At 41.9% G+C, this 22,683-nt stretch overlaps 1 protein-coding gene across 3 annotated transcripts in view; it reads left to right on the top strand.

Moving 5' to 3' along the window:
- Positions 1 to 16,832, top strand: part of HTR1F (5-hydroxytryptamine receptor 1F) — a 111,279-nt gene extending 94,447 nt beyond the window's left edge. For all 3 annotated transcript variants that reach the window (XM_079974843.1, XM_079974845.1, XM_079974844.1), the window contains exons 2-3: positions 7,372 to 7,522; positions 11,294 to 16,832. In XM_079974843.1, the coding sequence (XP_079830969.1) occupies positions 11,331 to 12,452 (1,122 nt within the window). In that variant the 5' untranslated portion in view covers positions 7,372 to 7,522; positions 11,294 to 11,330 and the 3' untranslated portion in view covers positions 12,453 to 16,832. The remainder of the gene's footprint in view (positions 1 to 7,371; positions 7,523 to 11,293) is intronic.
- Positions 16,833 to 22,683: the final 5,851 nt, after the last annotated feature.

Here is a 22,683-nt window from a genome sequence, read left to right as displayed (position 1 = left end):
CGCTGGAAGATGAGCCCCTCAGGTCGGAAGGCGTCCAACATGCTACTGGGGAAGAGCGGAGGGCAAGTACAAGTAGATCCAGAGCTGATGAAGCGGCTGGGCCAAAGCCGAAAGGACGCTCAGTTGCGGATATGCCTGGAAGCGAAAGGAAGCGAAAGGAAAGTCCAATGCTGTAAAGAAAAATATTGCATAGGAACCTGGAATGTAAGAACCATGAACATGGGTAAGTTGGAGGTGGTCAAAAATGAGATGGCAAGAATAAATATTGACATCCTGGGCATCAGTGAACTAAAATGGACGGGAATGGGTGAATTCAGTTCGGATGACCATCATATCTACTACTGTGGGCAAGAAACCCGTAAAAGAAATGGAGTGGCCCTCATAGTCAACAAAAGAGTGGCAAAAGCTGTACTGGGATGCAATCTCAAAAATGATAGAATGATCTCGATACGAATCCAAGGCAGACCTTTTAACATCACAGTAATCCAAGTTTATGCACCAACTACTGGTGCTGAAGAAACTGAAATTGACCAATTCTATGAAGACTTACAACACCTTATAGAAGTGACACCAAAAAAGGATGTTCTTCTCATTATAGGGGATTGGAATGCTAAAGTAGGGAGTCAAGAGATAAAAGGAACAACTGGCAAGTTTGGCCTTGGAGATCAAAACGAAGCAGGGCAAAGGCTAATAGAGTTCTGTCAAGAGAACAAGCTGGTCATCACAAACACGCTTTTCCAACAACACAAGAGACGACTCTACACATGGACATCACCAGATGGGCAGCATCGAAATCAGATTGATTATATTCTCTGCAGCCAAAGATGGAGAAGCTCTATACAGTCAGCAAAAACAAGACCTGGAGCTGACTGTGGCTCAGATCATCAGCTTCTTATAGCAAAATTCAAGCTTAAACTGAAGAAAGTAGGAAAAACCACTGGGCCGGTAAGATACAATCTAAGTCAAATCCCTTATGAATACACAGTGGAAGTGAGGAACAGGTTTAAGGATTTAGATTTGGTGGACAGAGTGCCTGAAGAACTATGGATGGAGGCTCGTAACATTATACAGGAGGCAGCAACGAAAACCATCCCAATGAAAAGGAAATGCAAGAAAGCAAAGTGGCTGTCCAATGAGGCCTTACAAATAGCGGGGGAGAGAAGGCAAGCAAAATGCAAGGGAGATCGTGAAACATACAGGAAATTGAATGCAGATTTCCAAAGAATAGCAAGGAGAGACAAGAAGACCTTCTTAAACAAGCAATGCAAAGAAATAGAGGAAAGCAATAGAATGGGAAGAACCAGAGATCTGTTCAAGAAAATTGGAGATATGAAAGGAACATTTCGTACAAAGATTTCCATAATAAAGGACAAAAGTGGAAAGGACCTAACAGAAGCAGAAGACATCAAGAAGAGGTGGCAAGAATACACAGAGGAATTATACCAGAAAGAAACGGATGTCTCATATACCCCAGGTAGTGTGGTTGCTGACCTTGAGCCAGACATCCTGGAGAGTGAAGTCAAATGGGCCTTAGAAAGCACTGCAAATAACAAGGCCAGTGGAAGTGATGGTATTCCAGCTGAACTATTTAAAATTTTAAAAGATGATGCTGTTAAGGTGCTACACTCAGTATGCCAGCAAGTTTGGAAAACTCAGCAGTGGCCAGAAGATTGGAGAAGATCAGTCTACATCCCAATCCCAAAGAAGGGCAGTGCCAAAGAATGCTCCAACTATCGCACAATTGCACTAATTTCTCACGCTAGCAAGGTTATGCTTAAAATTCTACAAGGAAGGCTCAAGCAGTATGTGGACCGAGAACTCCCAGAAGTGCAAGCTGGATTTAGAAGAGGCAGAGGAACCAGAGACCAAATTGCAAACATGCGCTGGATTATGGAGAAAGCTAGAGAGTTCCAGAAAGACATTTACTTCTGCTTCATTGACTATGCAAAAGCCTTTGACTGTGTCGACCATGGCAAACTATGGCAAGTTCTTAAAGAAATGGGAGTGCCTGATCACCTCATCTGTCTCCTGAGAAATTAGAACTGGATATGGAACAACTGACTGGTTCAAAATTGGGAAAGGAGTACGTCAAGGCTGCATTTTGTCTCCCTGCTTATTTAAATTATATGCAGAATTCATCATGCGAAAGGCTGGGCTGGATGAATCCCTAGCCGGAATTAAGATTGCCGGAAGAAATATCAACAACCTCAGATATGCAGATGACACAACCTTGATGGCAGAAAGTGAGGAGGAATTAAAGAACCTTTTATTGAGGGTGAAAGAGGAGAGTGCAAAATATGGTCTGAAGCTCAACATCAAAAAAACGAAGATCATGGCTACTGGTCCCATCACCTCCTGGCAAATAGAAGGGGAAGAAATGGAGGCAGTGAGAGATTTTACTTTCTTGGGCTCCATGATCACTGCAGATGGTGACAGCAGCCACGAAATTAAAAGACGCCTGCTTCTTGGGAGAAGGGCAATGACAGGCCTAGACAGCATCTTGAGAAGTAGAGACATCACCTTGCCAACAAAGGTCCGTATAGTTAAAGCTATGGTTTTCCCAGTAGTGATGTATAGAAGTGAGAGCTGGACCATAAAGAAGGCTGATCGCCGAAGAATTGATGCTTTTGAATTATGGTGCTGGAGGAGACTCTTGAGAGTCCCATGGACTGCAAGAAGATCAAACCTCTCCATTCTGAAGGAAATCAGCCCTGAGTGCTCACTGGAAGGACAGATTGTGAAGCTGAGGCTCCAGTACTTTGGCCACCTCATGAGAAGAGAAGACTCCCTGGAGAAGACCCTGATGTTGGGAAAGATGGAGGGCACAAGGAGAAGGGGGCGACAGAGGACGAGATGGTTGGATAGTGTTTTCGAGGTTACCAGCATGAGTCTGACCAAGCTGCGGGGGGCAGTGGAGGACAGGAGTGCCTGGCGTTCTCTGGTCCATGGGGTCACGAAGAGTCGGACATGACTAAACGACTAAACAACAACAACAACCTTTATCAATGCCCACCATCCAGTTTACAGTAATCAATGTTTCTATCAGGTAATCAATATATGTTGTTGGAAAAACATTATTTTCTCTTAAAAACATATATAGGATGATATGTGTTGACAAAAATCAGCTGATAATGCCACAAAAATGTAATTGATTTTGTCACAAGATCTGATTTTTTTCAAATCAACATAGCACAAAAACCTGACCTGATGGAGAGAAACGGATGCCATTTCCTGATTCAGCAGTGCAAAAATACCCTAAAGCAGTTGTAGATATCTAGACAACATTCAAAAAGTAAAAAATTGTTGCCCAGTGTAATAGATCACACAGACTTTAAGCAGCAATTCATTTTGCAGTAGAAAAGCAATATTCATTTTCATGCCTCCCCCTGCCCCCCAATGTATCTTCTGGTTGGAAGACAATGCTCATTTTTTGAACTCCATGAGAAAATAATCAAATTGATGATGCATCCCTTATTTTGCTGTATTTTTTTATCACAGTCTACAGAGAGAAATAAAAAGCACAGACACAATCCACAGTAAATTGTTAAAATCTTGCCTTGACTGAGTGCTTACAAATGAAGAAAGATTCTTGCAGTTTTGCATAATTTGTTGCACAATAATTGGCAATTCAAAACATTCTCTGGAGTTGCTATGAATAATTGTTTAAAAATGTATATTATTATTTATTGAATTTAAAGCTCTACCTTTTCTCTCGGACTGTGTAGCACTTTCAATATGGTTCTGAGTTCTGTTTTCCATGTCTCAGTCCCATTTAAAATTGAATTAATTATCCTAGACAAGTAGATTGGCTTGAACCGGTGAAACTATAATTAAAAGTAGTCCTTCATTATTAATTCTGAACAATCAGTTGACATTTTGAAGTCAGTCACCCTTGTGTAAGCGTTATGTCAAATGCCACAAGGTTGTCAAAAGTTATTACGCAAGAGAAAGAAGCTTTTGTGACAGTCAGTTATTTTCATATCAGGAATGACAATTAGTGCAGCAGGTTGAAAAAGGCCTTGTTTGGTAATCAAAATGCCTGAAATTCGAGAGTTGGCGTATCTAAGAGTGAGCTTTTGTCAAGGTTCATCTGAAGATAAACACAGACTCTCTCCTCAGTCTACATTTAAATAACTATTTTTAGCACCCTCTTGCTTCCTTGAATGTTTTAAGGAGTATTTTGAGGAGGGAGATGTCATATGAATAAAATGGCTTGGATTAATGGCTCTCAACTAGTAGTTACTGGGGACCAACAACAGGAGGGAACTCTCGCCCTGATGTCCTCCTGTGGGCTTCCCAATCTGGTTGGTTGGTGTGGTAAAAAGGATGCTGAACTAGATGTTCCAACAAAATGATTCATAACGCTTCCCAGTTAAAGAAAGAAAGAAAAGATTGGCCTTAGACCTGACTATGCAAAGCATAAAATGATGCTCAAAATAATATGCCATGGGGCACAAATTTGCACTCTATGTACTTGTAAAATACAGCAAGGAGGAGGATCAAAACTTGAATTGGTTGGTTCTGCCTATCAGTGGCTCTGGCTCCACCAGCTATTGGGCTCCCTGCCTTCCACCCTACTAGTCATAATGGACACCAGATACCGCTGACCCATTCTAATGAACATACATGGTGAGGAGTCTGCCATTACAGCGATGCTCCCTCATAACAGAAGAGTGAGTGGAAGAATAGTCACAATCAAAACATTGATCATGTCACCTGGGGCCAATGAGAGTTGGAGTCCAACAACATCTGAAGGGCCACAGTTTCCCCATCTCTGACACAGACCAAGGAATCAGCAGGGTGTGTAGACACAAAGCATGAGGAATGGAATTATCTTGGTTCACTTTTGATCCTTTTCTTTATCCTGCATTCTTATACCTAATCCGAACTGATCTAGAATAGCTAGAGTAATTTCACATACCGATGCACACATCTCAGTCAGAATATTGAGACTACACAAGTTTTAAACAATAGAGCTTGGAAACAGAGTTAACAAATAGGTGCTGACATATCCTTTTAACCTAAATAACGAAAGTTTGTGTTCTTGCTAATCAGCAATTGATGGTTTGGGTGTATTGATAGAATTAATGCTTTTAAAATGCCTATAGGAAGACAGCAAACTATACCCCAGAATAAGAGACAGCCAAGAGAAATATATTGAGCCATTTAAAAATGAAGTTAGGGATAAACAAAAAGTACAAAACAATTATGAAAAAAGCATCGTCTGTGATCATTTTTAAAAGTTGGTCCTATTACTTTAGAAGACATACGTGATCATATAATCAATCTGAGTGCCTCATAATGCTCAGACAAGAAAAGGTGGATTGGACTGACTTGAAATGTTAATTTTTGGCATTGTCTCAAAACAGCAAGTATAAACAAGAAACCTTCAGTTTTTTATTTTGTACAGAATATCATCTGCAGGCAAACACCTGCATACCATCATTTGCTTCTGATTCAGTGAAACACTTATGAGAGCAGCTTTATTTCAGTAAAACTATCCTGGGGAGAAAACAGCACAAATAAAATGTCTTTCAGTCGATGCTTAGAAAATGCAGTTTGCTCATTCTGAAGTGGAAAATGCAGGGATTCACAGAGTCTGCATTTTTTTATATGCCACTTGCTAAATTACTGTCAAAAAAGTAAAGGAGTTCAATTTTCTGCCACTTGAATTGCTTAAACTGCCTTATTTTTCAAAAGTTCAGACAGAAACATTTTTTTTTCTTTCGCACATTTGTAAAGCACAAAAGAAAAAGCTGAAGGGATCTTAGATACAGATCTCTCCCCACCACTCCCTCCCCACCAGATTCCATTACATGCTTCTGAGTATTATAGGATGTTGTACTTGTAGAAAAGGTAGTATATGAGCACAGCTTCCTCTTGAGATCCAGCTGCACACAGAAAGCAAGAGCCCATCCACAGTAGTATTGTGGCAGGGCTTTGAGACAGACGTCCAGGACCCCATCCTACAGAATGGGCAAGAGGACCCTTAAATACAGCAGGGCTTGCCTATCCCATTTTGAAGTAAGTGAAGTACGGTAATACACATCACCATGTAAATTCAGGTCATCCAGTAAAGTCAATTAAGTCCAGAGCTGGATTTAAAAAAACAAAAACAAAACATATACAAGTGCAGGGGGAATTCCCCGCCCTAGTCCTCATGGATTCCCACCAGTAACCCCAAAATCACACACACACCAGTCCTGCCCTTTCGATTCTGCTTAGCCCCTGTTTGCATTTGAGGAAAACAAGATGCAAATTTAGATGCTGTTTGGATTTTCCTCTAGACCCTGTGATTTAGAATTAGTAAACCTGTTCCAATCAAAATTTCTGGCTATGCAATCAATATGGTTTAATTAGGCCTGTTACTTTAAGGAAATTCCAGGCTTCAGGCTCTTTTGTGCAGAATATGGTGGGCAGGAGGGAAGGCTTTGAAGCCCTAATAAGCCAAATCAGAATCATTCCTCAGTTTCTGAGAATGCCCACATATGTTTCTATAGAGAGCCACCTATTAAGCTGCAGAGCCACAGTCTGCTAAAAAATTAGACAGCTCCCTTGCCTCTCTGAACAAGTAGCTTCCCTCACCCCTTTTTATTAATATTGATTTGACCAGTGAGGGAAACTTTTGGGGGGAGTGCTGAGCAGCATCGTTGGAAAAAGCTAGTCACTATTTTATCTTATTTTTAAGTTATGTTATTTATATTGCATTTTGTGAATGGAGCATTTAGGGAGAGGCCAGGAATGACCAGGTCTCCTTTTTTAAACATGGGAGAATGCAGCCCAGAGGCCTTTAAAAAAAAATCTCCTTTAGATCGAAGATAGGTGTGCAGCCAAGAGACAGCATTGGCAAGGAAAAGGCACTCTGCACATGTTCAACCCTTCTATTTCCTCAGCCTGGTTGGTCCTCAGACTTCAGCACGCTATTGCTTGCATACTGGCAATACAGTGGTACCTCTGATTAAGAACTTAATTTGTTCCAGAGGTCCGTTCTTAACCTGAAACTGTTCTTAACCTGAGGTACCACTTTAGCTAATGGGGCCTCCCGCTGCCACCATGCAATTTCTGTTCTCATCCTGAAGCAAAGTTCTTAACCTGGGGTACTATTTCTGGGTTAGTGGAGTCTGTAACCTGAAGCGTCTGTAACCCAAGGTACCACTGTAGTCTCCTCTATATACTCTTCCAACTGCTCCAGACCAGCCCACCAGAGGGCAGAGTGTTGATCTGGAGCCATAATTTAAAATTTATTTGCCATAGACTCTTTGTATGGTATTGCTGCTGCCTAAAATGGCGTGGTGCACCGAGAAAAATATGCGGAGACCCAGGATACTTAGAGATGTTGTCCTAAGAACTCTTTTCTCCTTTTTGTTGCAGAATGGCAAATAAGAGGCAATTACAACCCTTCCAAAATATGGACATGGACATGGAGAAAACTCAAAGCAAACCTTCACCTTAAGATTGGAATCGAATCGTATTGCATAGACTTTTTTGACGTGTACCTTGATGTATGGAGCTTCAGGAAAAGGTTTGATCTGTAACCATTATTTGATGAAGCTGTGTTTGTAAGTCTTTGTGAGAGTAACTTGATCATTATCTCCCTGAAAGTGTGGTCGTTCCTTCCATTTGCAGAGAGCAGGAAGCAGGGCCCTGTGGGTAAGCAAGGGTAGGCTGAGCAGCATTTTGGGAAAAAGCTAGTCACTCTTTTATTTTATGTTTTAGTTATGTTCGTTATATTGCATTTTGTGAATGGTGCATTGAGGAGGGTAGAAAACAGTGGTAAGATACTGAGAGCAGATGACAGATAGAAATAAGAAACAGGTCTAGCCTAAAGATGAATGAATCTGTCAACTTCAGTTTCTTATTTTTTTCAGTCTTAAGTTGACTTCGCCACATTCCCGCATCAGTTGGCAATATTATTCTTTTTTTACGTTCTCATGAAAATTCACCAGCACTTTTAAGTATGCAGTTTTACTTAATGTGCACGTTTTCCCCCAAGCAGTTTCCCAGTTTTTACACTAATATATGTGGCGCTGTGGGTTAAAGCCTCAGCGCCTAGGACTTGCCGATCGAAAGGTCGGCGGTTCAAATCCCTGCGGCGGGGTGCGCTCCCGCTGCTCGGTCCCAGCGCCTGCCAACCTAGCAGTTCGAAAGCACCTCCGGGTGCAAGTAGATAAATAGGGACCGCTTACCAGCGGGAAGGTAAACGGCGTTTCCGTGTGCAGCTCTGGCTCGCCAGAGCAGCGATGTCACGCTGGCCACGTGACCCGGAAGTGTCTCCGGACAGCGCTGGCCCCTGGCCTCTTAAGTGAGATGGGCGCACAACCCCAGAGTCTGTCAAGACTGGCCCGTACGGGCAGGGGTACCTTTACCTTTACCTTTATGTGCACTCTCAGTGTGGCAGGAGCCTTCAGAATCCTGTCTCTGCACAATAGCCGCCTGATCTTCACCTAAACATTTTATGGATCAGCAAATACAGAGCGGAAATAAATGCCCCAAAGAGCTCCTTAGACACACTGCACATCACACGTTGCCAAAAGCATACAGATCACTCTGTGCGTGCAGCCACTTCAAAAAGTGGCTGGAGACTCTGAACGCTGACACTGAATTGCCAATGGACTCCTAAGATTTGTTTACCCAGTTTGAGAGCTATCCAGAACTATTAACTGAAATGAGATGGGATTACGCCCACAGTCTCTGTGAACCCAAGTATGGTGCTTGTTTATCACAACACTTGACTGGCCGGCCAAGTCAGGCTGTGGGGTTACAGCTTTTCTCTCTCTGCCCTCCCTTCCCCATTCTTAGTAGATTGACATATGTTTGGTTGATAACTGCATGCGGCTTTATAGTTATTTTTGGTGCATATACCCAGAAGGCCATCACTGGCACAGTTCTGCAAAGCTACGAGGGTAAATATTCCAGTGAGATGCAGTTCAGTTGTGTGATCTAAATTAGTTTCATTGTGCTTATCTACAGATGAGGTTGCCCTTTAGCTGATTCAAATCCAAGAAACTGCAGTACAGCTCCAGTCCACGGATTTAATTTATGAAAGAAGAAAGAACTATGCATGTTATTGGAAGGCTTTTGTATTAAATCTCAAAGTTTCCCAAATAATGCTTAAATCAGGTTAGATCCTGATCTGCCCCATCCCTTGTAGGCCATGATTAACAGATGGCCAGTGTATTGGTTCTGTATGGAGACAGCTCAGCTAGCAAACCCCAGGAAAAAAATATGTCAAATTTTCCTTGAATATTTGTAAAAGTCAAAATATTGCAAAAAGAGCTTAGATACAGAGTAGTTCTCACTGCATAAATTGCCCACCTTACAATATTTTTCCAACTGTCTAGTGTGGGACCTGTAGGTCACTAACCCTGGCATTTTCACTACATCATCACCACACCAAGAGGCAACACTGGCGGAGGAAGGGGGGGCAGGGGGAGCGCACCACCCCCGGCAGTGCAATCCGGGTGGGGTTCCATTATGGCTGCCCCCCATCCGTGCTGGGCACCACGCCCCCGCAGGCAGTGTGCCATGGCCCCGGGATGCATACCATCCCCACCCCCGCCTGACCTCTGCCCCCAATGCTGAGCATGAAGCTCCGCAACTGAGAGGCAGTAGCACACAGAGCTATGAACATAAACCTCCTTTCATATTTAACTGGGAGGGAAGCCACAGCAGTCCTTCAGTTTGCAAAACAACAGCATTGACAGAACAAAGTGGGACGATTAGAAAACATTAAGAACATAAAAAGAGTCCTGCTAGATTAGAACACAGGTCCATCACCTGGTCCACCTTGTATCTGATGAGTACCCAGACATTTCCCTCTGCAGGCCAAACCCTTACTCTGTTGTTCAGCTTCAGTATCTGCTTTCAGAGTGATCTTGCCTCTGAACACAGAGGTCCAATTTCACTGTCATCGGTAAATCCTACCGATCTTTCCCCCCACAAATATGTCAAAATCCATTTTTCAGTAAAAGCACATCCAGGTAGGTATATTCCTTTTTTAAAAAAATAAAATAAAAATCATAGCATTTTTGTAGAGCAAACTGAATGAGGCATTGCTTAAGCAAAAGCAGACAAATGTTTAGCTGAATCAATTAATGAGCACATTTCACATGTCAAAAAGCTGTGCTGTGTGAACAATCACCTGTGCATTAACACTTTTTTGTGAAAGATAAAAAACACACCAAGTGAAAGTAGTCAGTGATGCAAGCACTAATTCCACTATTTTCTTGGTTATTTGCTGGTTATCTTCCCCCTGCTCCCTTAACTTAAATAGGGATTCTGCTATGTGGTTGTGGTTGTTTTGGCGTCACTGCAATTGGAAAGCGTAGCAGTTTCTATACCTTTAGTTTTGACTCATTTTTCCAAAGGACCAAGTCCAAGAAAGAAAACCTGCTTCTGAAAAGCTGAAAGAACAGAACAGAAGAAAGTAATTATTTATACAGTGACCCGAGGTTTTCTCATTACTGACTCTTTCTTAAAAGACAAAGAAGCAACAACAGCCTTGAACTCTTCCTAGTCTATATTTGTGGGGGGAAAGAATAGGACAGAAATGACTAGACATGCTTTCCACCTTGCTAGTGCAGAAAATCTACCATGTCATGCTTCACTTCTGGTTGATCCAATCTCTTCTAGTGTAGGCAGATATGCTTCCATTGTCCACAGAAAAAGATACTTTTCAAAGCATATATTTTTTGAAGTGCCAGCTACAGAGTTTACATATTTTATATTACTCACTCAGGCACATGACTTTTTATATATAATCCAATATTGTAGTCGTTACTTTTCCCTGCTATAAAATGGTGGCTACTAGAGTAGTGAAGTATAGTTTGTCAAGGATGCGGGGAAATAGAGCTCTGTGAGGGACAAACTGCAGATTCCTTTTGTGGTGTTGTTGCTTTAAATGTATACTGCACATTTAGCACAGAAATATAGTTTTTCTCAGTTTTGAACCATTTGTGGTCACCTCAACATGCTGCTATCAATCTAGATGTCATCGAAAAGGATTGGTATGATTAGCTGAAATCCTCCCTTTGATTAGGTTATCCACGTCTTTTCATCCTTGCACACGCCTCAAATAAATGAAGAAGGAAGTGGTGACTGCAGTAAGGATTTAGGAAGCCATATGGGATTGGTTATTGCAATCAGTTTCCTCTTTTCTACGACTGGGACAAAAACATGTGGCATGGAAAATACTACAGGGAAAAGTAAGGGAGAATATTGAAATCTGTTGTGTATTGTGAGATTTCTGGGATATCAAGTTGCTGTTTCCTAAACTGTTTTTACTTCTCTACAGGTATATTCGTTAGATAAAAATCGCCTGGAAGGCAATCATGGATTTCCTGAACTTTACTGAACAAAATTATACATTGGAACAAAATGACACATCAGAAAAACTACTTAAGAAAGTAACACCCAAGATTCTGGTTTCTCTTACACTTTCTGTGCTAGCAGTGATGACAACTATCATCAACTCTCTAGTGATGACTGCCATAATTGTGACCCGAAAGCTCCACCACCCTGCCAATTATTTAATTTGCTCCTTGGCAGTCACTGATTTTCTGGTTGCCATCCTAGTCATGCCCTTCAGCATCGTCTACATTGTCAAAGAGACCTGGATCATGGGCCAGGTGATGTGCGACCTTTGGCTCAGCGTTGACATTACCTGCTGCACCTGTTCCATCTTGCATCTCTCAGCCATCGCTTTGGATCGCTACCGAGCAATCACAGATGCTGTGGAGTATGCCAGGAAGAGAACCCCTAAGCGGGCAGGCATCATGATTGCCGTCATGTGGGTCATTTCTGTCTTCATTTCAATGCCGCCGTTGTTTTGGCGGCACCAGGCTGCCAGCAGAGATGACGAGTGCATCATTAAGCACGACCACATTGTTTTTACCATCTACTCCACGTTTGGAGCCTTTTATATCCCGCTGGCATTGATTCTGATCCTTTACTACAAAATATACAAGGCAGCTAAGACTTTTCACAGGAGGAGCGTGAGTCGTGTTCTCAAAGAGGAGGCGAATGGACAGGGTCTCCTGGAAGGAGCTGAGAAAAGCTGCCAGCCAGCTTCCTCAGCATCATGCACAAAAGGGAAAGCATCTAGCCGTTCAGGAGATTTGGACAGAATGCATATCTCCCTGCGAAGCCCCACTTCTGAGTCCAAGAATGAAAAGGGATGGAAGAGACAACGGATTTCTACCACGAGAGAGAGAAAGGCAGCAACTACCCTTGGCTTAATTTTGGGTGCCTTTGTGATCTGCTGGCTCCCCTTCTTTGTGAAGGAGGTGGTTGTCAATACCTGTGAAAGATGTCAGATTTCAGAAGAAATGAATAATTTTCTGACATGGTTGGGATATATTAATTCTCTTGTTAACCCCCTGATTTACACAATCTTTAACGAAGATTTCAAGAAGGCATTCCAGAAACTTATCCAATGCAAGACCTCTCTGTGAAAAGAAAAAGTACTCTGTGGCTGACTGGTTTTTTTGTGGGGGGAATGGATTCGCAGTTCTACTCATGGTAGAGTTGTGCCACACTGTGTTGGAGATTTCATTAGAATCTAGAGGGTTCCGGTGGGCATCCAGAAAACTTCAGGGATATGGTAGGCTGCAAAAAGAGCTCCAGCACTGATAGGTGCCATGACCACAGCAGTCCTAGAAGTCTAAGCCCAGCCCTGTAATCTCTCATGTCTTATCAGTATGAGAGAACCAAGATGGGTTTGGGAGATGTTAGGTGGAAATCTGGGCACACACAGAGAGAGAGAGTGAAATCCAGGTCCACCAAACTTTTTCTGGAGTACATCTCTAATATTTACATATACATGATTTCTAATAACACTACTGTAGCTCTGTTCAAGGAAAGCATTGAAACACCTACATATTGACTATCTCTGTTTTGTATCATTACCATCTCACAGTGAATGTTGTCCACACACTAAGATGTAACCTTTATTATTCCAATTATTCCAATATTTATTGGAAAGAAGCTAACTACATGCATAGACCTATTCAGATAGGAACACTTAACTTTTAAGTGAATTGATCATCACATTGTATACTTGGGGCTCATCCAAAAAGTAGCTTTGTGTGCTCCTGATTGCATGCTGTAACATGCAGCTGGGAGTACAGGAAGCATCCCAAGGAAAGGTCACTTGAAACTAAGATGATGCACAAGTCTTTTCCAATGCAGTTACTCACTAATCTAGTGACTCCTTTGGATATTAAAACCTGAAGCTGTTTTACAAAACAAATTCATCTTTCATCTATTAAAAATGGAAGGATTTAGCTTATAAAATACATAATGAAAATGGAAAACAGACTTTTTAATTCAGGGTTCGACCTTTCCACTTCCATACGTGTCAGCAATTGCAGTGAAGCTTCTCTCATTAAGGAAGTGTGTTCTCTGAGTTATGTAAGAAACCATTCAGCCTGGATTATCTCAAATGGAAGTGATGTATTGAACCCAACTCATAACATGATTTCTTCCCTCTAAGGTACCACTGAACTTCCAAGACTTGTGCTGGTTGTTCCCCTTACCACAAGGACTCCAGGGACATGGTCATTTCACATGTTCTCCCTCTCCCAGGGTTGATTCTCATAATGAAGCCAAAACAGTGGCATGTTGTATCTTGAGGGTTTGATGGGTTTGATGGCTTTCAGTGTGTACCAAAGAGGTCAAATCAGTGCTGCACTACTCAGCTTGTCATAGTCTGACTGAAATATGACCTTGCGATGCCAGAGTATTACCATTATTCTTTAAATAATTATACTCTCCATTTCTTAACTGAGTCTGCCATCCTGCATATTTATTTAAAATAGCAACCAGACATTCCAGAAAGAAGCAAAACAGCAGATAAAGCAAGGGTACAGTGATAAATTCCCAAAAGTGTTAGCTAAAATTCAACAGAAAAGGAACTAACAAAATAATGATACAATGGACAGAGAGGGACTTGCCTCAAAGTAAAGAAAATAAATAAACATAGGATTCAACCACAAAAATCTGAAAATATTAACAAAATACAACGCAGTAATGGCACTCCCTAAGACAGGCATTGAATTAAATAAACCATTAAGAATTATGTTGGAATAAAAAGCTTCAAAAGGCATATAAAGGTCAGACTGTGACAAGTTTCTTCAAGGAAAAAACTTCATAAGCGTTTACTGCAACTTTGACTGGAAGTTCACCACAACCCCCTAGAAACTACATCAACTCACATATGCATACAAAATGATCTGGCCCACAGAATTAATTGTCTAAAGCAGCTTTGAAAGATGGCAAGACTGTCTTCAGATAGAACCCTTTGAATTCTTTCATCAAGACATAAAATGCTTTGCAGAGCCTGTTTTCACAAACTAGAAGCAAAGGCCATTTGAGAACCTTCTAGTAAGGGCCAAAGTTGAGTGCTCTGCTCAGTGAGAAGTCTTTTTCGTTGTCTTGTTAGTCTGTGACATTTTCCTATTTGAGGTGAATTATCAATTATTTATTTCTTTATTTTTATTCATAAAACTTAACTGCCACGAACAGAGACTGAACCTTTGATGACTGCAGTCGGGGTATCACTCAAAGGACCCGGTGCACAAGCCCACAACACAAATCTTCATAAATGCATGGAGTGCTCTGGATAAATGCAATTGGCAGGTAGCTGAGGTCCTACATTTTGCAGCACACCCAGAACCCTATAAGTAAAGGGGTTAAAGAGGATCAGGGCAGGAGATCTGGAATCTTACATAGATCTGGGGTTCAGCCCCATTGTCCAACCCATAAAAACACTCCTGATTGCAAGGCACTACACTCTTGTGCATCAGTTCTAACTGCTGCATTATTTTTGAGAAACGACCAGGAAAGACACTCTGCATTTTTTAATAAGCTCCACAACAACCTTACTGATCTGTTTTAAATTCCTCATGAGTTGGAGGAATAACTTTTGCAGTGGGGATCCTGCTGTACACATGTAGGCTACTGTGTGATTTAGAACCCTGAAAAATCAGGAAGAGCAATGGGAACAAGATAACACATTAGTTCTTGCCCTTCATCATCCTTCATGAGAGATTTAGGAATACCTGAATAAGCATTCTAGATACATGCCAACCTGGAAAGTATGGATATCCCACACACCTTTTCTCTCTTCTGCACACATCCATCTATGCTGCTTCATTCCTTCATTCCTGGACAGGTATCATTGAGCCTACTGAGGTCTGGAGGCTTGTCCATGCTTACGTACCTTTTGCCCTGCGCTTTTCAGGCACAACTCTGTGATTTAAAGCTCTATGATCACTCTTTTTGCACCCCAGTGCTTTCTCTATGAAAACCCACTCTTTAAAGCTGAAGACCACCAATGTCCATTCAGGTTTTCAATGGATTGCTGCTTGCTCCGATTTGGTGGCAAAGAGCAGGTTTCCTCAGGGAAAGCTCCGGGACAATAAAAGAGTGGTTGCACACGTAACTTTACAGTGTGGATCTGTACTTGGAAAGCATAAGTGTACATAAGTCCTGGGACTTGCAATGACACTCTTTTACCAATCCTTTAGGATGATCACCAACAACAACACACACTTAAGAAACACGGCAAGTGTTTGCAAATACAACTCCCCCTGCACTTCCATGTAGCATTGCAACCTGGGTCATGCTCTAACTTTGCAAGTTAAGCCATCTCCCATTTAAAAAAAAGATGCTGTCTTTAGCTACCTATCATTATGCAGTTCTTCATCTTACAACCAGTGGCATTGGGACCTGTTGAAGCAATGCCTACAAAAGACATAATTTAATGTGCCAGCTGTAAGATCTGATGGATGACACCAGCATGCCGCACTACATTAATGTGACATTACCGTGGACTGCTTGGCGTTTCACATGCCCAGAATATTCAGAGAAAGAAATCAAATACTGCAACCAAAGAAAAAGCACTTCAAATTACACTCCCTGAATGGCTTCATTTAGATTTTTGTAAAATAATCACTCTTGGGGACATTCAGCGTAACAGAGTCAGATTCTGCAAAAGCAACTCTTGAGTTTACAAACTCTTGTTTGTGTATAAGTCATTAGAGTCTACCACCTGGGGAAAATATGTGATTCACTCATTGAGGCTTGACTTGAGGTCATACTGGGGAGTAACACAACCAGGTAGAATGGGTCACTTTCATGACCATCTTAGTTATCTACTCTCTTTTTCATGAAGTGTATTTCTGGGATCCATATATCATTTGATTTTGATTGTCCGAGCAAAGCTACGTTCAAACCATATTAGGGGAAAGCACTGCAATTTTGTTGTATGTAAATATTTGTCCAATGCAAAGTTAAGTCCAAACACTTTGCTAGAACTGCAGCAACTGCCTCTTCTGATGCAGCAGTTGCCGCCCTAGTTCCAGTCTATTAAGGTACAAGTCAGGCGGGAGCGGTTGGGATGGAATCGGCTGGCGCTTCACTTATTCCATACTCCAAATAGTGTCATAAATCTGCTTTTGCAAAAGGACAATAGCCACAGAAAAGGATCTCGGCGTAAACTGTCAACCGAAGGACTTCTTACATCTGTGCGGCACTATCCTTAAGCCACTTTGTCCAAATTGGATGTTCTGATGTGGGACTTGGAGCCGGGAGCTTCTTAACTTGCGAGTCACAGTGCTGACAATTGATTTATATGGTCCATTTCATAGTGGTTGCCGAGTGCAGAAGAATTATATTGCCATTATTTGTAAGACCTCACGGAGCAGAACAAAGGCAGCGGGGAAGGTGTCGCTGTTAGGAAAGAAGTTATTGAAGCTATCACGTTTGCCTGCAGTGTCTCCGGTTCGGGAAATGGATCAATATGTAGATAATAAAGAAGAAAATACCTGTTACATTGTGCAGTCGGTGCTTACATGTAATACTTGGCAAATATAGCAGTTGCTGCTGCAGCTAGGAGTCAAAGGTGGGCTCTTTCTACCCTTTAGGCTGGTTCCAACTGGAGCATTCAAGATACCAACAATTGCAGGATGTAGCTAAGTAGCTTTTTCAAATATCACCACTTGTAGGTCAGTATTTAGTCGCCAATAATCTCATGCCACATGAGACTCTTTTACCACTTCCAATAACTGTACTGGGTCACGATATGCCATTATGGCTATCTAAAAAAAAAGCCAGAGGCCTAGGCAATGGAGATATGGTGTCTAAAGTCCTCTATCCTGGCTCAGCCAGGGTTCAGCCAGCTGAGCTGAGGCCAGGATAAGTCCTGGAAAATGAATGTTCTAGGGGAGCGGTGGGACAGGGAGAGACTTACCCCTATTCCAGTCCCTATTCAGCTCGGTGACATGACAAAAACTCTTTATTTTGAAAGGCTTGTTTTCCTTCTGTCGAGCTCAGCTGGTAGCCCCACTTCTGAATGGAATTTGGAATGGGGTGGGTTACATTGGCATAATGTGCCCCCAGTATAAATGACACTGGCTTCCTGGGTTGCTCTGTAAGTCTACAAATCTGCCAAGAGATTTTGCTATCATATCAATTCTAAGCATCAATTTCAAGTGTCCGCCCCCCATAGGAATGTTCCAACTGGTGGAGATGAAGTAACTTCACCCCTCCCCCCCCCATGTGCCCCTTTGAGTCCTAATTGGTACCATGGTCCTAACATGGCCAGTTGGGACTGGTTTGGCTACATTCACTCATCATCTTAAGTCTTCTCTTGAATGGGAATCATCCCAAAAATACCGCCAAGGAAAATATATCAGATTTACATTTCCAAGATCCAGGACTGGAAACAAAGGAAGACTAATTTGCACTCAAAATAGGGGCATGTTTCCTTGGGGAAAATACTCTCTGCATAAGAATTTCCCAGGGAAGATGGTCAGATGGATTCTTCATCCCTAGATGATGACCATTTCCAGATTGGATATGTATTGCTCAATAACCAAAGGTTATAGCCTCGATTCCTATCACTTTGCTTGATTAAATGCTCAGTAGAATAGGGCATCGGAAAATGTCAAAGTGTATGAAAAGAAACTGTCCTGAACTTTCTTACTTTTCATATATAACCATTTATGATCTCTTAACTCCAGAGCAGCTAGACAATGTCAGTGTTGCCACCCTGTCTGCTTTGAAGATGCTCTTTCATTAGCCTTCATTGCCTAACAATGAATTGTACTTTTTTTTAGCTTTTTTGCATTTAGAATTCTGAAAAGCTTTTGTTCACCTTTTAGCATTAGTATGAAATACCTACAAAGAACACATATATAAAGGTCAGAACTTTGGTGAAAGGAAGCAATTTAAAACAGAATCATCTTCTGCTATTCTTTCTTCTGCCCTTTCTTACCCACAGGGTATCTTCTAATTATGCTTAGCCTCACAAAGCCTCATGCCCTCTTCAACAAAGTTTATTTCACTAGAACCTAGTGCACAACAAGTGCTTCCTGCGTCTCCATTTTGGGTTTAAGTCTTCATTTGTAAATATAGAAAGCCCCTACACGAGCAACCCCTTGTGCTACCCCAAATCACAGACATTTGCATTAAATTCTTTTTTAAAAATGCCCCTGGATGGGCATGCAGACACCCCAAGAGAGGACATGTGTGAATGTGTGGCTTCTAGTGGAAACAAGCCCTAGTGGAAACTTCAATATTCATACCCAAACACAACTGAAATTTGCCCCAGCAGGTATGAAGGATGCGTATAAATAAACTATGTTATATGTATCTTTGAAAATAAAAAAAGAGTTAGAAACTGAAAGTACAAGTGGGATTGACCTCAGTGTCAGAACAGTTTGGATTTATCAGGATGTTGCGACTGTCTAAAGAAGCAGATGTTAAGTGCCAGGGCTGCAACAAGACTGGGAAAGAGGGAGAGTGGAGGGCAGATTTCCAGCCCTGCTGTTCAGGCTGCTTCCAGCTAATGGCAGAGTTCCACACATCATCTGAAACCCAGGGAAAGGAAGCACAACGTTCATCTTGCCTCAAATGCATAGGTTCTGCAGCAGCCACACTGGCAAAACGGTCTACTTCACCAGGAAAGCAGTGGCATCACATTCAGGTCTTATTTATATTTCGACAGGGCTGGAGTCCACAACATGTGCCCTGCAAACATGATTCCTGATGATTCATAAAAGATATATTGGTCGATTCTCCCTGGGATACAACAGAACCCGCTGAAAATTACTTATTAACAATCTCGGTTGGAATTGTGTCATGTTATTTTTCTAGGCGGAAAGCATATGCAGTGTTTGCACAATTCCTGCTAGCAACATGGCCCACATCTGTTAATCTATGCCCTGCAATTAATGGGGATAAGCTTGTGTCGCAAAAGGCATCTATAAAACCCTAGCACTAAAACCTTTTACATTAGCAAGTATAGCGTAATGCAGGGGTTCCTAAACTGTGTTCTACTTCATTCAGACCACAGTACGTCCGGAAGACAGTAGAGGGTACATCTACCCCATTAAATAGTCATATTGATTTTTACTTGTATTTGTATTGCTTCTTTTATTTTATTTTTACTGTATTTTATTAAATAACCTATGGTGTCCCTATGGGATTCATATTGTAATGCAATCAAATACAATATATAAGAAATAAAAGAAATAATAATAAATGCAATGATGCAGCAGCTAGCACAGCACATTACAATTGCCACCACAGTCAGAAAAATAATTAGGTGGTCTGCCAAGGCCCACTGGCATAAGAAGAGCCTGCTGGATCAGGCCAGTGGCCCATGTAGTCCAGCATCCTGTTCTCACAGTGGCCAAGCAGACTCATCAGCCACAGGTCTTGGTTTACTCCCTGCCTATGCATCTGTCATTCGGCTCTGAATCTATAACTTCTGACTAATGCTGGCTCCATGATTTGAGGGCTATTGGGCAATACATCTTGAGTGGTTCTCACTACCTGCCTTCCTCTGGGCCCAATCCACACAGTTGCTCAGAAGGAGAGGTGAGCAGAGGTTGCTGCTCCTTGTCACTCACTTACTAAGGAAGGGCAATGACAGCAAGGGGAGGAGCAACAGGGCCATGGGGCTTCCAGGGTTTGCAGTGGACCCCTTGCCTGGGCCTTGGCTGGTGCCTGAGAGTGCCAACCCAGACAGCAGACATGCAGATAACTCCCTTTCCCCCAGGAATGGCTTCCTCGACTGCTAACCTCTTCCCTCATTCCCAGATTCTGCCTTGTTTCTGCTCTCTGATCTCATTTCATCTCTGGAGACATCTCTGGAGGCTATCTTGACATGTTGAGCCAGAAGCTGTGTGAAATGTTTCTTGACCAAGCCAGACAGAGCCATTAGGCAATCTGAAGTGAGCCGGAGCGGGCAATGTCTTCTTGACTCTTACTATAGTGATCAATCATCCACCTTCTTTTGACAAATATTGAGACACAGCTCCTTACTATTCAACTTGGTTTCTGTAATTATACCAAGTGTTGACCATTCAAGGCTGGAAAGGAGGGGAGGAACTGGCCTCTTTGATGCAGCTTTTTCAACTTCACTTATCATCTTTTAAACCAAGCCAATCAAAATGAAATTTTAACAGCTTGGGGTCATAGTAACGAATAGGCTCGCTTTGCGCTGGCACCATCTCAGAGCTTGTGGACTCTCCACAATTTGAACTTGACAGTGGAACCCACAGCAAGCAGACACCACTTTAGATACAATCATTTCATAGAACAATAGAATTGTAGATCAGAAAGGGACTCTGAGGGTCATTTGGAAGACTGTACAATTTGAAAAGCATATAAGAGCAAAACAGATCAAACTTGGAACAACTGCTAGGTAATAACATTGTCTCCAAGGTGCAAATACTCAGCTATCCAAAGGTGTCTTATCAAAGCAAGAAGGATCTCATTCTCTCACTCTCTCTCTCTCTCTCTCTCTCTCTCACACACACACACACACACACTCCCAATTTCCCCACCATATAGTCAAGGTGCAATTGTAAGACTATTGAACTATAACAGCAAGGGAAGGATTTTGTATTAGTTTTTTATTTGCAATTGAGCTCATCTTGACAGCTGACTTTTGAATTAGACGGATGAGCAAAACAATCCAATTTCAGAACATAAAAAGAGTCACAGACAGGTTGGAACCACAATATAAAGAAACAAGGATTTTTTCATGAAGTCATTTGGGGTACCATCCCATAGATTTTCAAAAGTTTAATGATCACACTAAAATGAGTATCCCAGGAGCGAGGGTGGATTATGACCAGCACGGTCCCGTTCAAAGTAATGTGTGTTTTAACTGGGCTAAGTAGAAATTAATTACATCAGCAAGCTAGATCCAAGGAAAACGACTAACCAAATGTATCATCAACGGAGTATGTACAGCAGGCTTCCCCAACCCAGTGCCCTCCATATGTGCCCATCATAAGAAAATAAGAAGAGCCTGCTAGATCAGACCAATGGCCCTCCAGCCAGTTTCCTGCTCTCACAATGGCCAACCAGATGCCTATCAGAAACCTGCAAGCAGGATCTGAGCACAATAGCACTCTCCCCTCCTGTGGTTTCCCGTAACTAGTATTCAGAGGCACACTGCTTCTGACTGAGGAGGCAGAGCCTTGCCATTGTAGCAAGTAGTCCCTGATAGTCTGATCCTCCATGAATCAGTCTGATCCTCTTTTCAAGCCGTCCATGTTGGTGGTCATCATCTCCTCCTTTGAGAGTGAGTTCCACAATAGAACTATGTGTTGTGCAAAGAGATGCTGTCTTTTGTCTGTCCTGAGACTCAGCCAGTGTGGCCAGAGGCCAGAGAAACATAAATTGTGGTCCAAAACTTAGAGAAGGTGCCTGCTTGTGGAAGGCTGATGAACACAGTATGCTGCTCATTTAAACTCAGGATCATCCTGAAAGATCTGAGGTTCCTTCTTCATTCTAAATGTCCTGGAAACGTGTTCATTCTTAAAAATTAGTCTAAAACTGAGGAGGCATAAATGGCAAGCCCCATGTCCCTTTTCTCCTTCAGCGTTTCTGATACAAGCCAGTACTGAGAAAAAGTGTGGCTGTAGCTGCCAGTGAATAAAGGGAATGAAGATTTGCTGCCAACTTAAGAAAATGCCAGTGTTTGTTTCCACTGATCCATATCCAAAAGACTGAGGGGAATGTCTCCAGCCACTAGATCAATGCAACAATAATAGCCAAATCGAACTGTGAGGTGAGCAGCCTCAAGAAAAATTGCAAAATGTCCATCATAATTGGCTCCAGATTCATCTGATTCTTCCCCTCATTATCCAGCCATCTCAAGCTACAAGATCACAGTCCCCATTTGAAGCTTGGGTCTCCCAACAGCTTGCTATTTTATTTTTATTTTTAAAGGAATATCTCAAATATATTCTGTATTAGAATCGTAAGTTTATATTTTGGCCAATATCCTTAAAAACAGTTCAAAAACTTTAAATTTTTTGGAGTTTAAAAAAAACCCCTCAAAACTCAACAACTTTTGTATCTGGATTTTCACTTTTTGAAATATGGCAACCCTAAGAATCAGCAATGACAGGCTCCCAAGAAAGCTTTAAAAGCTGGGGGAACAAGATTTGAGACCAACACTCTTAGCTGAAGATTGGAATGAAATACAGGAATATCATTCAAATTAGTTTCTGGACATTTATGCAAGAATCTCCTCAAGGTCATTCACCATGGGTCCTTGCATCCCCACCTTTGGAGCAAAATAGCCAACTCTACTGACCCCATCTGTTGGAGAGCGTGTGGGAATTTGGGGAGCTGCTCCAGCCCCATGATCATTTTCAC

Source organism: Podarcis cretensis (assembly GCF_951804945.1).
Source record: "Podarcis cretensis genome assembly, chromosome: 4".
Taxonomy (NCBI): Eukaryota; Metazoa; Chordata; class Lepidosauria; order Squamata; family Lacertidae; genus Podarcis; species Podarcis cretensis.
This window is presented reverse-complemented; position numbering and strand designations above follow the sequence as displayed.